A 15,729-nucleotide genomic window follows, 5' to 3' on the forward strand; every position below is an offset into this window, starting at 1 on the left:
TGGACGGTTGATTAGGAACATGCCACAACGAATTGCTGAATGTCTTAGGATTGGTGGAGCAATTACTCATTATTAAGACAAAAATCAAAAACGTCCATTTTCACTTTAGACGGTGTATCACTTTGCGAGTGAAATGGGACCGTCAGATAAGCCGCCCATTTAACCGTTTATGTTCTTTGTAGGCAATTAGCCTGTTATTAACATACACTGGTTACCTCTAATAAAAACAGCCGTGCATTCCCGCAGTTTTGTATTGTTTCTGAATATCCCCTACTTTTTATACGCCCACATTTTCACATGGACGTATATTGTCGTCACCCCTGTCTGTCCGTCCGGACGTCCACAATTGTTTATGAACACTCTACAGGTCACAATTTTTATCCGATTTCAATGAAACTTAAAAAATAGGTTTATCAACCTAAGATCTCTTTTCCTGTCGATATTGGCATGTATCGGACTGTAACTTCATGGATTATGGCCTCTGATTGTACGAAAATCACGTTTTTAGCTTGTGGTCCCTCTAGAAGTCACAATTATTATTCGATTTATAAAAACAATTTTTATCCGATTTGGTGTAAACTTGAAATGTATGTTAATAACTCACAGATCTCGGTTCCTTTCGATATTCATGCATACCGGACCATAACTTTCTGAATTATGGCCCCTGATTGTACGAAAAATAAGGTTTTTAGATTGTGGACCCCATAGAGGTCACATTTTTTATCCAATTTTAAAAAAACATTACAATATGTCAACGTTACACCCTAAGGATGGTTGAGTTCGAATTTCGTAAAAATCAGACCGAAACTGACGGACAAAATGGCCGCCCCTCGTTGGCAAATTAGGTCACAATTTTCATCTGATTTTGAAATGCATGTTTATGACCCAAATATTTTCGTACATATTGGACCATAACTTCCTGAATTATGACCCCTGATTGTACGAAAAATTGCGTTTTTAGCTTGAGGTTCCTCTAGAGGTCACAATTATTATCCGATTTAAAAAAACGTTTGAATATATCACCATTACACCCTAAGGATGGTTGAGTTCTAATTTCATGAAAATCAGACCAAAATTTGCTGATCAAATAGTGTAAACATCTGGTATATCAAAGCTGTGGACCCTCTAGAGGCCACAATTTTGATCCGATTTTGATGAAACTTGAAACGCAAGTTTATAACCCATATATCTCGGTACCTTGCAATATTCGCGCATATCGAATCTTAACTTCCTGAATTATGGCTTCTAATTGTACGCAAAATCACATTTTTAGCTTGTGGTCCCTCTAGAGGTCACATTTATTATTCAATTTAAAAAAACGTTCGAATATATCACCATTACACCATAATGTTTGTTGAGTTTGAATTTCGTGAAAATCGAGCCAAAACTACTGGAGAAAATGGACGCCCCTCTTCGCCAAATAGTGTAAACCTCTGGTAAATCAAGGTTGTGGACACTCTAGAGGTCACAATTTTAATCAGATTTCGATGAAACTTGAAATACATGTTTATAACCCAAAGATATTGGTTCCTGTCGATATTCACGTATATCTAATCGTAACTTCCTGAATTATGGCCCTTGATTGAACAAAAAATCACGTTTTTAGCTTGTGGTCCCTGTAGAGGTAACAATTTTTATCCGATTTAAAAAAAACGTGTGAATATATCCCCATTACACACTAAGATCTTGCTTGGTTCCTTTTGATAACCAAGTTTATAACCCAAATATCTCTGTACCTTGCAATATTCGCGCATATCGGATCTTAACTTCCTGGATTATGGCCCTTGATTGTTCGAAAAACCGCATATTTAGCTTGTGGATTATCTAGAGGTCACAATTTTTTTTTTCCGATTTTAAAAACAGTTTAAATACATCACCATTCCACCATAATGAAGGCTGAATTTGTATTTCAGGAAAATCGAAATGGCTGCTCTTTGTACGCAAATTGTGTAGAAGTGTGTAATACGAAGGTTGTGGCCCCTCTAGAGATCACAATTTTTATCCAATTTTGATGAAACTTAAAACATATCTTTATATCCCAAAGATTTCTGTCCCTTTCAGGCCATAACTTTCTTGATTTTTTGCCCCTGATTTGATAATTCACATATCAAATAACACTAATGCAAATAGGGACATGCGCCCGCGTCGACCCGCGGTGATATTGCCCATTGTCGAACTTTTGCATGCACAATACTGAGCTATGTATGACCTACACGTGTCCATATAGCCTCTTGTGATTTGATCAAATGTTATGTCACAAAGTTGTCTTTGCTTGCAAAATACAGACCTTTGACTTAATATGGAAATAGGGGCTTTATAAGAAGAGCTAAACTTAAACACGTGTTAATATTTCTATTGTTAAAGATTGCATGAAATAGCATTATTATTTTTCTCCCGGTACTAATAAACTATGGGTCGAGAGGATCCAATTTTTATTATGTAATTTATGTTTATAACCCAAAGATCTTGGTTCCTTTCGATAATGGCGCTCACTGGACCGTAACTTCCTGGAGGATGGCTCCTGATTGTGCGCAAATTTTTAAGACCGGTCAAATATATCACTGTTATCAGGCGCAGATCCAGGATTTTTTGCAGGGGGGGGGTCTAGGTTGGATAATTGCTTAACTAATTGCGGTGGGCATAGCCCACCGCTGCGAGCGCCGAAGGTGCTACACGTTGTAATGGGGTGTCTGGGGGCCCTCCCCCTGAAAAATCTGGTTATTAATTAGATTCAATTTGGTGCATTCTGACGTATTTCCGGAAGGTAAATTCCAAAATTACAGGTCTAAAAATCGCCAATAAAATCACATTAAATGTCCTTAAAATGTTGATGGGGGATGCTCCCTTCACAGGTGAGGTACAAAATATCTTCAGATACCATATTATGGTTGTTCTTAACAAGCTTTATTAGCAGTATCAATTTACTATTAAGAGTAACCAGTCCATTTAAGTATAGGAAAGTTGGCCGGGGTTTTCCAGAGCACAAACTTTCACAGATGAAAAGTCTATAGACTTGGTTTACTGTTTTTACTTTCAGCGCATAAAAATAAATAATATAGCTTGTAATAGTTGCACAGGCTTAATCATAAATGTAGACGTTTACAGGGAATTTTCACACATAAATGACCAGGGTTTTTTTCTTATCAACGTTGCCGATAAAATTAAAAAGCAAACACAACAATATTCAACGTCAACAGGTGAACAGCGTTAATAAAACTCATTGAATTTCAATAAACTTATATTTTCATAATCGTCAATAGGTGATTTGCCGTGGGATTAATTGGTCCCGACGGCAATTTATGCTGTCGACGTTTTTGGCTAATTGCCAGAGCTGTATGTGACTATTTGTTTTTGCCCACAATGGAATGAAAGTCATGACTCAACTCAATGTATACAAACTCACAATTTTTGGGTCAGATTCAGGCTTTTAGATTTAAGTTTCTCGGACCCCTGGTTATACACACCCTAATGACGGTTGAGTTCGAATTTCGTGAAAATCGGACTGAAACTGCCGGACAAAATGGCCACTGATAGTGTAAAAGTATGTAATAACAAGTTGTGGATCCTCTAGAGGTCACAATTTTTATCTGATTTTGATAAGATCTGGGTTCCTTTTTGATACTTGCGCATATCAGACCATACCTTCCTGGATTATGGCCCTTGATTGTGTGAAAAATTGCCTCTTTTTTTTTACCTTGTTCTCTGTCCATCTCCTGCAAAATGTGGTCGTATCTTGATTGACAACCGCTTGTTCTTACTTTAGAGGTTGTTTTTTCAGTCAATGAATTGTACATGGAAAAAAATAAAATAAATAAATAAATATAAATCCAAAGTTGGAACACCCAGTTGTATAGCAAAGTAAAAAAGGGTCGGGGTTCCCAAGTCTATAGATAGATGTGTCGTTGATTCCATGTCCCCTGTCTATTTATTCTCCCCCGCCTTTTGAAGAAAGCAGGGGACTATTAAAATGGGTTTGTCCGTCTGTCTGTCTGTCTGTCCGTCTGTTTGTCTGTCCGTCACACTTTTTGGGACACAATAACTTTCCTTCTAATTGAGCTAGAATGTCCAAATTTGGTGTAGATGTTTATTAGGTCAATGCCTTGATGGAGTTAGAAGATGAGCATTTCTGCTTAGGGTAAGCAGAGATAAGCAATTTGATTAGTTGATTGGGACACGATAACTTTAGTTCTAATTGAGCTAGAACGTTCAAACTTGGTGTAAGTGTTTATTAGGTCAATGCCGTGATGGAGTTCAAAGATGAGCATTTTCTGCTTAGGGTAAGCAGAGATAAGCAATTTGATTGGTTGATGCTTTGGGACACAATAACTTTACTTCTAATTAAGTGAGAGTGATCAAACTTGGTGTATAGTTTCATTGCATCAATGCCTTGACTAAGTTGAATGATGAGCATTTTCTGCTCAGAGTAAGCAGAGCTATATACTATTTGATTGGCTGAGTCTTTGGAACACAATAACTCTCCTTCTAATTGTGCTAGATTTTTCAAACTTGGTGTAGGTGCTTATTAGGTGAATACCTTGATGGAGTTCGAAGATGAGCATTTTCTGCTTAGGGTAAGCAGAGATATGGTATTTGATTGGTTGATGCTTTGGGACACAATAACTTTACTTCTAATTAAGTGAGAGTGATGAAACTTGGTGTATAGTTTCATTGCATCAACACCTTGATTAAGTTCAATAATGAGCATTTTCTGCTCGGGGTTAGCAGAGCTATAAGCTATTTGATTGGCTGAGACTTCGGAACACAATAACTCTCCTTTAATTGTGCTAGAATGTTCAAACTTGGTGTAGGTGTTTATTAGCTAAATGTCTTGGTGGAGTTCAAAGATGAGCATTTTCTGCTAAGGGTAAGCAGAGATAAGCAATTTGATTGGTTGATGCTTTGGGACATGATAACTTTAGTTCTAATTAAGTGAGAGTGATGAAACTTGGGGTATAGTTTCGTTACATCAATGCCTTGACTAAGTTCGATAATGAGTATTTTCTGCTCAGGGTAAGCTATTTGATTGGCTGAGACTTTGGAACACAATAACTCACCTTCTAATTGAGCTAGAACATTCAAACTTGCTGTAAATGTTTATTAGGTCAATGCCTTGATGGAGTTCGAAGACGAGCATTTTCTCCTTAGGGTAAGCAGAGATAAGCAATTTGATTGGTTGATGCTTTGGGACACAATAACTTTAGTTCTAATTAAGTGAGAGTGATGAAATTTGGTGTATAATTTTATTACATCAATACCTTGACTAAGCATTTTCTGCTCAGGGTAAGTAGGGAGATAAGCAATTTGATTGGTAGAGACTTTGGCACACAATAACACTCCTTAATTGAGGTGGAATGTTGAAACTTGGTGTAGGTGTTCATTAGGCCAATGTCTTGATGAAGATCGATGATAAACATTGTATGCTTACAGTAAGCAGAGATAAGCAATCTGATTGGTTGATGCTTTGGGGCATGATAAGTTTGGTGAGAGTGATGAAACTCCGAGCATAGATTCATTATATCATTACCTTGTCTGTCCGTCACACTTTTTGGGACACAATAACTTTCCTTCTAATTGAGCTAGAATGTCCAAATTTGGTGTAGATGTTTATTAGGTCAATGCCTTGATGGAGTTAGAAGATGAGCATTTCTGCTTAGGGTAAGCAGAGATAAGCAATTTGATTAGTTGATTGGGACGCGATAACTTTAGTTCTAATTTAGCTAGAACGTTCAAACTTGGTGTAAATGTTTATTAGGTCAATGCATTGATGAAGTTCGAAGACGAGCATTTTCTCCTTAGGGTAAGCAGAGATAAGCAATTTGATTGGTTGATGCTTTGGGACACAATAACTTTAGTTCTAATTAAGTGAGAGTGATGAAATTTGGTGTATAATTTTATTACATCAATACCTTGACTAAGTTCGATAATGAGCATTTTCTGCTTAGGGTAAGTAGGGCGATAAGCAATTTGATTGGTTGAGACTTTGGCACACAATAACTCTCCTTAATTGAAGTGGAATGTTAAAACTTGGTGTAGGTGTTCATTAGGCCAATGTCTTGATGAAGATCGATGATAAACATTGTATGCTTACAGTAAGCAGAGATAAGCAATCTGATTGGTTGATGCTTTGGGGCACGATAAGTTTGGTGAGAGTGATGAAACTCCGAGCATAGATTCATTATATCATTACCTTGACTAAGTTCGATGATTAGAATTTCTGCTTAGGCTAAGGAGCGATAAGCAATTTGATTGGTCAAGACTTTGGAACATAACAACTCTGCTTTTAATTGAGGTAGAATGGTTAAACTTGATGTAGGTGTTCATTACTGACTTCAGTAATTAACATTTCGAGCTAAAGCTAAACAGAGCTAAGCAATTTCATTGGTCGATGCTTTGAGACAGGATAATGTGTGATAAAACTTAGTGTATAGATGATAATCAGTTTGATTGCTTGATTCTTTTGAAAAAAATAAATATGCGATTAATTGATATGTGTCATCTATTTATTTTGAGATTTCGGCGGGGGACATATCAGCCTCATTGTTAGCTTGTTCCAAAATGTGGGCAACAGCTTGGTTTGTACGTGACAAAGGGTAGAGTCACACTAAAGACCCTGTCCATCTGTTGTGTTGATTGCAAATAACTATGCAGAATTTGTAAGCTTACTCTTTGATGAACACCTGATACCTCTTGTAATTGATTTGAAACATTACTACATTTATCAATATTATTGATTTTTATTGCAGACATGTAGAGGAACAGATACACCAAGTCCATATGTTAAAGCCTATCTATTACCTGATCCAGATAAACATACAAAACGTAAAACTAAAATAGCTCGTAGTTCAGCCAATCCAACATTTAATGAACTGGTTAGTCTTCCCTATTATTTCTAACAATTTAATATGAATTTCACATTCAGTAGAGAAAGTAACATTTTTAAAAGCCCACATGAAGTTTTTGTGTAAATAGTCATCGCTTCTATCTGTCCGTCATTATAGATTTTCTTGAGTTATACCCATTTTTTTGATAACCTTGTTAACGCGATAGAGGCTACATTTTTGTTCAAATTAGTTTGGTTGTCAGAAAACCTTGTAAATGATATTGTGTTTCACGATGTGACGGACAGTGGTGGGGGGCAAACCCATATCATATGCAATATCTGTTAGTCTGAAAAGAGAAACTAGTTCACCCCAATTTTAGTTGCTTTTCTCTAAATTCCCCTCTTTGCCATTATTGATAGCCATTAAACCTATTGTTACTTAAACCATTCACCCATGTCCTCTTAGACAAATGTAAATCAAAACTGATATTATACCATATTCCAAATTTTTAGCTGTGATGATTGCCATAGTGAAACTTCTTATTTAATAAAAGTAGCAGCTTTTCCCTAATTTTTTTTATTCTTGAATTTTTCAGCTTGAATACAAAATGTCATTAGAACAACTGAAGTATCGTATCCTGCAAGTGACAGTGTGGGATCATGATGTTTTAAAGGAAAATAATTTTCTTGGTGCTGTCTACATAAAATTACACAATGTCAAATTAACACAGGAACAATGTCAGTGGTATCCATTACAAAAATTACAGATGTCAGGATCCCTGTTGTCTTGATCTACATTACACTTTTAAAGATAGTTTGTGGAAAGAGGACCAAAGAAATCCTTTTCTAAAGCTTCACATTTTTCATCAAGTGCTATTAAATATTTGACAATGGCTTAGTAAAAAATACTAATGCCTTTGCCCTTAATTTAGGAACTGGATGTTGTGCCCCTTGGCAAGGTCCCATCTTCACTATCCTGGTTGGTGAAGAAAAGTAGGACATTGGCAAATTATTTGATGAGTTTATTCTTAAAATACATTGTAATATTGTTCATGTGTAACAAGTTTTATTGCTTTTTTCAGGATACACTCTTTGCAATAGGTGCTCAGATAATGTGAAAAATTGTCTGAATATTTTGTGAATTGAACCATTGAGTTAGCACTTTCAATCAGCACATGTGTGTACAGGCGCGAGAGTATCTTTTGAAGTGTATAATTTTCGAAATTACATACATGGCCTATAAAAAATCTGTTTATATTTTCAGAATCCTCAGATATTTGAGAATATGTTGCTTTTTATACACTGACATGTTAATGTGTTGTAATCACCATTTCCATCTATCGATCCATCCACACTTATTTCTTGTTAGCACTCAGACGCCACTAGTTTTTATCAGATTTTTCTGATCCCTATTTCTTTTAGTTAAAACCAGTCATCCCAATTTTCATTGAACTCTGATTAGGAGGCCGACCACCATTAAATTTCACCATCTCGGTACCAACAAATTGTAGTTCGTCTATTTATAGCAATTCTCTCTCTGTCTCTTTTCTCCCCTTTTGCATGCCCATTTTTGTTGATTTTTTTTGTCTAGAATGGACGAAGAGGGTTTGAATTAACATTTTCTGCCAGGTTTTGGTAAATATTCATGATTTTGAGGTGGAAGGATTTAGGAGGTTATCAAGTTGGCTACGGTGATATGTACGGCAGCTAGTTACATGTTTTTAGTATGCTTCTTCAAGTTTGTGTATCTCCAAAATTTGGTGGTCAACCTCATACAAATTTTAGTGCAAAGAGGCCAGAATTAACATTGAAGTCAATGGGGAAATTAATTGTGGTCTGCCTCCTGTATGTAAACAACCTGACAGTGGATGAGGGGCCTAAATTTCATGATATGATCTCCAAATTATCAGAAAATGTGATATACATGTAGGACATTTTGATAAAAAAAACAGTGAAATGGTAAAATTTCAAAAATATTTTACAAAGTTGTAAGGGGAATTTTTGATTTTGGTATTTATTTACTTTTCAAAATTAGTGGAAAATATTTTAATGTGTAATTTTTACTTTTTCTGCATCATGAAAGTTAGACGGGAAGATAGTAATCATAATTTCACTCAATTTTGCCTAAAAATCTGAAATTCTTCAGATTACCCCCTGTAATGCCGTCAAAATTTTAATTATTCATCTGTTGTAAAATGAACCAAAATGTCTTGCATGTCTTTATTTCCATTGTTAAATAACTTTGAAAGGATCCATGTGTTTGTCAGATATTGATAAAGTATCCATGTGTTTGTCAGAAATTTAAAAATTATGTACTGCTGAAGTATGTTAGAATTTTCAAAACATGAGTGAACTGCATTTTGAAGCTGTGTTCTTCTGGCTCAACACTATTTTAATCTTTTAAAACCTGAAATTGCTGCATTTCCCTTTTTGAGAAAGTAAAATCTATGTGTTTGCAGGGAAATTTCTCTGTCTTCATTTCATTTAGACTGGCTCACCTTCCCCACCCCACCCCTCCCCTCCAATTTTCTTGAACATGATATTTGGATATTCAATTGAACATATATTGACTCCAAATTAGCAGTATTTGGATTTTGTGCTTGAATTGTAACCAGGCATTTTATTTTGCACAAACAAATAGTTACATATAAGATTTCAAGGATTTCTAAGACTTTTTGTTTATGGCCAAACATGTAATCCTATGACATTTCTTCCAAATGAGTCCACAAACCAAAATGGATATTTTTTAGATGTGTCTTCTGCAGCTTATTGTTTTACATTTTGGATGTAAATCTATTATTTGTGGTGATCTTTTAAAATGTGGCACTTACAGAGCAATAAAATATTAATTAATAGCCTTTTCATACTACTTTTATTATTATTATTACAGCATATTTATAGTGCACCCTTTCATATAACATGTTCAGAGGCACTTTACAAAGTGACAATGTAAATCACACATAAACAACAAGATTATGGGCATGTTAACGATTGTATACAGAGTCAGTTAAAAGCCTGATTAAATAAATGTGTTTTAATTTTTTTTTTAAAAGAATACAGAGATGTACAAATCTTAAACTAAATGGTAGATTATTCCATAAAACAGATGCTTGATAACTAAAAGAGCGCTGACCATAGGAGACTAGTTGACCAGTTTTGGGCTTTAAAAGTAGTTTATCTGATGTACGTAATGTTCGGCCAGGTGTATAAAGTTCTAAAAGATCTGAGAGGTAAACAGGAGCTAAATTATTTAAACATTTAAAAGTAAGTAATAAAATCTTAAAATCAATTCGATATTTAACAGGTAACCAGTGTAAATTATATAAAACAGGAGTTATGTGGTCACATTTCTTAGTTAAAGTAACAAGTCTAGCCGCAGTATTCTGTACTTTTTGTAATTTATCTATAAGCTTTAAAGGTAAACCAACTAAAAGTAAATTAAAGTTATCTAATCGAGAAGTGACCAGAGAATTAACAAGTGACTTAGTGGCCTCTACAGTTACACATTTACGTATTTTACCTATATTTCTTATATTAAAATAGCACAATTTACAAATATTATTTACTTGAGCTCCCATAAGCATAAAACTATCAAAGATAGCGCCAATATTACAAGCAGAATAAGATGAAAATATATCACAATTACCAATTACAACAGGGGGGTTATCTTGTGCAGATTTACTTAATTGATGCCTTGAGCCTAATAACAAATATTCGGTTTTATCATCATTCAATTTTAGAAAGTTCTTTGACATCCATTTTCTAATTTCACTAATACAGTTCTCAAGTTGCAATTTTGATAAATTGAAAGAAGATGGACAATTAGGTGTAAATGAAATATATAATTGAGTATCATCGGCATACAAATGAAAGCTGAGACCATATTTTCTGACAATATCTCCTAATGGTGACGTATAGAGGGTAAATAAAATCGGACCAAGAACAGAACCTTGGGGAACCCCAGATGACAAAACAGATTCAGACGACAATTTGCAATTAACTAAAATACACTATTTTCTACCCACAAGATAACTCTCTAAAAGATTTAATGCAGAGCCACAAATACCGAATTTAAATTGAAGTCTACGTAGAAGAATGGAAAGGTCCACCGTGTCGAAAGCAGCAGATAAATCTAATAAAATTAAAAATGTACATTTTCTATTATCAATTTCCATTAAAATATTATTTGAAACCCGGGTTAAAGCTGTTTCGGTACTGTGAAATTGTTTATAAGCACTTTGAAATGGTTCATACAAACAGTTATCATCTAGATGGGCCTTTATCTGAGAAGTAATACATTTCTCCAATATTTTAGAAATAAAACTTAAGTTAGAGACTGGCCTGTAATTTTTAAAAACATTAGGATCCAGTGTAGACTTTTTAATTAAAGGGGTAACATAAGCTCGTTAGAAAACGTTGGGAATAGTAGCGGATGATATACAAGAATTAATAATATTGGTAAAAACTGGAATAACTTCGTCTAGACAGTCCTTAAGAACAGAAGTCGGAACAGGATCTAATGAACAAGATTTAGGAGCAGACAATTTAATTAGCTTTAAAACAAAAGATTTACTAACCAAGTTAAAATTTTCTAAATAAACAAAATCATGAGCGTTAAAGTCAATAGTTTTATTTAAATCATCAAGTTATCAGTTCGTATTTTCTGTATTTTTATTTAAAAGAAATCAGAGAATAAATTTGCAAGTTCAGTGTCATTATCAATGTCCGGGAGGATAGTACGCTCAGCATTATGGTCCAAAAGGGAATTCACAACTTTATACAGGTCTTTTTGTCTGTTTTCGCCATTTTCTATTTTATCAGAGTAAAATTTAATTTTAGCATCATCAATTAATTTATTCACATTGTTTTTTAAAGATTTATAAATCTGTTTATGGACATGTAGATTTGTTTTCCGCCACAGATGTTCAGCCTTATTACGGTCCCTTTTGGCTTCTAAAATAGAATCATTAAACCACTGCGTATTGGGACGAATCGTAAATGTTTTCGTTTGAAGAGGAACAAGCGAGTCCAAAATTTCAGCAAGCTTTGAGTGATATTGGGTTGCCTTCTCTTGTATATCTTGAATACATTGAATGCCATTGAAATTCGAGTTCACTATTTCCGCTTTAAATTTATTTATGTCAAATGATTTAAACCTTCGATATGTTAAAGTCTTTCTTGTTGGTTGTGGTTTCTGGATCATAAGATTAAAAGTTGCCGGAAAACGATCAGATATTAATTTGTCCGAGACAGAGAGATTATCCAGTTTAATATCACGTGGATTAGTTATCACCAGATCGAGAATATGTCCACCGTTATGAGTAGAAGAAGAAACATGTTGTGTGAGAGATCTATTATTCAGCATATCACAAAAATCAACATGAAAATTAAAATCTCCCCAAATAATAGTGCAACACTCAGTCATCATCAACTGGTCCAGAAATAATCCAAATTCTTCCATAAACTTTTGACACAATTTGCTATTGGGCAGGCGGTAAATTGTAATAATCCTAGTTTCCTTGAAAGAAAACTGTAGAGAACAATCCAAAATTTCAAAAGAATCAAAACGGTCATGACGGATTTTCTTACACTTAATAGATGACTTAAATATATGTGCTACGCCTCCTACACATGAACCGCGAGGGCAATGTTGTATAGAATATCCATCAGGTACTAAAGCTGCGATTGTCGATGAGTCCGAACAGTCATTATTCAGCCACTGAGTGTATAACTACCGTGCAACCCGATTATCGTTGATAATAGGCTGGATTGATTAGGTAATTAAGTGATCGACTATTTATCGTGTTATGTCGTCTACACACCTACCTTGATTAACTACTATTCTGCCTTGATTGGCTGACTTAATCCTTTGTCGGATGATTCATCAAATCAATCCTGAACAGGTGTCATTGCTTCTCCTTTGTCGGACGATATATCAATCCAATAAGAGAGATTATAAACTTAATCTGATTAACCCGTGATTTGTCCATTGTCTCACGTTTTAATCTTCTTTGTGTCGGACAATAACACGTAGAAATTAGTCATACATGTCACATATCCTGATAGTATATAACACCTCAAATCAACATACATTGTATCCGATAACTTGTCTGTGATATTGATCGCAAATGGTCATTCCTACATGGCTAGACGTGTTTTTGTTAGAGGTCTACTAAAGTAAAGATATATATAGTGTTTTCAAATATATCATCTGAAACAATGTATAGAGTTTTACATATGAACTAAAATGTGATAAATATCAAAACGAATCTGGCGTCCTGTGAAGGATCGATAGAGGATAATTGAAGTTTGTGTTGCTTACAATAACCGAGAGCTGAAGAGCCAATATGGCGGCCAAGAAGAACAATAGTGATAACTTGGTCGTGACTCTTCTCTAAACTGTACTATAGTGTATATTTGCGTCGTATATAAAAGTGAAATAAAAAAAAAAAAAAAAAAAAAAAAAAAAATTATAAACAAAACTATATAAACAAAAGCCATGCAAAATATAAGGGCTACAAAAACAACTGTGGGACCTGAAGGTGTTAGTGTGACAAATGAACTCAATAGAGAGAATACAATACTTATATCTCCAGTATATGGTGAGACAAAATTGTCATCAGTTGAACTTTTAACATTTATCCTAGCCCATGATAATTTTGATATAAAATATATTAAATGTCTTCAGAATATAGGAAATGGGAATTTCTATCTGACAGTTGACTCTCAACAATCTAAAGATATCTTTGTTGGACTCTTTGAATCATTTACCATCAATGATCTGGAATATAAGTCGAAAGGCACCATCAAAGCTATCTGGGAATACCCAGTAGACTCTATCCCAATAGTTATCTATAATCTATTCTATGAAATAGATAATAAGGACATTGCACGAAAAATATCAAACTATGCCGATGTCATCAGATGTGAGAGGCCATGCTACAAAAATTTTCCAACAATAGAAAGTGGGGTGAGAATCATTCATGTCAAACGCGTGTTCAAGCCTATCCCATCCCATATTTTCATAAAAGGCCTACGAGTAGGCGTCAAATACGAAGGGCAGATCAGATATAATAAGACTTGTTTCAACTGCGGAGAACAGGGCCACCTAGGAAGGGATTGTCCCTTGCCTGACAAACGTACAAATAAATCTAACTTCTCACCCATCCCAGAGGATTTTCCACCCCTGCAATCCTCTCCATCTACAGAGCTACCTATAACTCCTGATCCATACAGAAATATAGATGAGCTACCTATAACTCCCAAAATGGATCTAAATCTGGAATACTCTCCTCAGGAGAATTCTACAACAGAAAATGATGAAACAGAGTTGAAACAAACCCACTCTGACACATTTGATCCAAATAATGATGTGAATAAAGACGACCATAAAATTATTGATACATTAATGGATTTTAATATAAACAAAAATGATGTTGCAGTCAAAGAAGCACAGGAAACTGAGTGTACCAGTGCAGACTATGTTAAAATCCAAGATAGCAAAAATACAAAGAAAAGGAATATCAGCAATAATGAAGATGTAACAGATAAAAAACTAAGAATGAAAAGTCCAATAGTTGAGGTCTTTAATAGACTGACTAGAAAAAACTGATATAATAACTAAAAAGTGAATTGGACTCAATTGTGAAATCATATTAACTGAATAAGTTTATATATAACAATACAATTATTATTCTACAATGTCTATAGTGAAAATCTTGATTATCTCACTAATTATGCATATTATATCCTCTAATATTCAAAGAGGCTTTGATGAAAAAATAAACATCTTAACAGATAAATTCAGCTACCCAGAGATACTCTGTTTACAAGAAACAGTGTCAAATACTAAAATTATAAATGAATCCAAGATATATCAAGATGGTAACTATAAAATTATATCAAATATTTTCGGTGGAAGCCGAAGTTAAATAAAGATATTTCACACACACGCATATGGCGCTATAGTTCAGTAATTAAAATGAAAGTACAAATCTCGCGAGACACGTGAAATTAAGAGGTGTATACGTGCCGAATCCAATACGACTGATGTCCGGGAAAAGATTCTATTTTTATGGCATATTGTCGGATTTATGATCATATTTTGAATGGGGTTTATGTCTTTAAATAAATAAATAAATAAATAAACACGCTAAGAAATGTTGACGAATATTTCGATTGGAATGACGTAAGTAGTTAATTGTTTAAGACGATAGCGCGTGCTACAGTCGAATGCAATTATTTAGCAGTTAGTTGGTGTCACACGCTCGTTGTATTTGAGCGTCGTTAACTTCGGTTTACGGCCAAATAAATTTCGGGATGTCATTTTTTTACCTTCCGTATATAAATCGAAACGTAGTATCAGATGAATGTCGGACTTTGCTGAAAAATGTACCGATGTATGACCCGAAAAATACGGTAATTTTGGGGGAGTTTGAAACAGATCGACAGCAGTCGGCACGCTGCCATTCTATAGTATTGATGTCATGTAATTTTGTAGGAATATTATTGACATAAATTTGAATACCGTACGGGTTTTAAACATGAAATATAACGAGGTGCACCTATTTTTTTTACATATGAATTTGAATATATTTTATTGACACGTGATTCTTAATTGTGTTTTGAAAACGTCTGCTTAAATTACGATAAGAGTTAGGCCCCTTTATTTTCGGGAAAAAATGTCCGACAATAATTTTTTGGAAATCCCATCACTGCCCCACCCCCTATTCCCAGCTTCTAGATCCGCTACTGCACATGACCCCTAGAAAACTGGCACGTGTGGTGGGTGGCTCCTGACTATGTCACTCGTATTGGGGGTATGTGCATCAGTCGGTTGCATTTTGGCTAAACACCCCCCCAAACAAAATCGTTATGTACGCCCCTGAGTTTCATTGTAGTTCCTTACA

General features: G+C 34.7%; 1 protein-coding gene across 6 annotated transcripts in view; it reads left to right on the plus strand.

The window, feature by feature from the left end:
• LOC126825420 (phosphatidylinositol 4-phosphate 3-kinase C2 domain-containing subunit alpha) overlaps window positions 1–15,729 on the plus strand; it is a 684,289-nt gene that overhangs the window by 639,434 nt on the left and 29,126 nt on the right. For 4 of the 6 annotated variants that reach the window (XM_056101571.1, XM_056101570.1, XM_056101572.1 and 1 more), the window contains 2 exons: window positions 6,744–6,869; window positions 7,417–9,680. In XM_056101571.1, the coding sequence (XP_055957546.1) occupies window positions 6,744–6,869; window positions 7,417–7,611 (321 nt within the window). In that variant the 3' untranslated portion in view covers window positions 7,612–9,680. Of the gene's footprint in view, window positions 1–6,743; window positions 6,870–7,416; window positions 15,009–15,729 lie in introns of those variants that run through there. The other 2 variants (XR_008788423.1, XR_008788424.1) reach the window with 1 other exon arrangement.

This window comes from Patella vulgata, chromosome 6, assembly GCF_932274485.2.
Source record: "Patella vulgata chromosome 6, xgPatVulg1.2, whole genome shotgun sequence".
Lineage (NCBI taxonomy): Eukaryota > Metazoa > Mollusca > Gastropoda > Patellidae > Patella > Patella vulgata.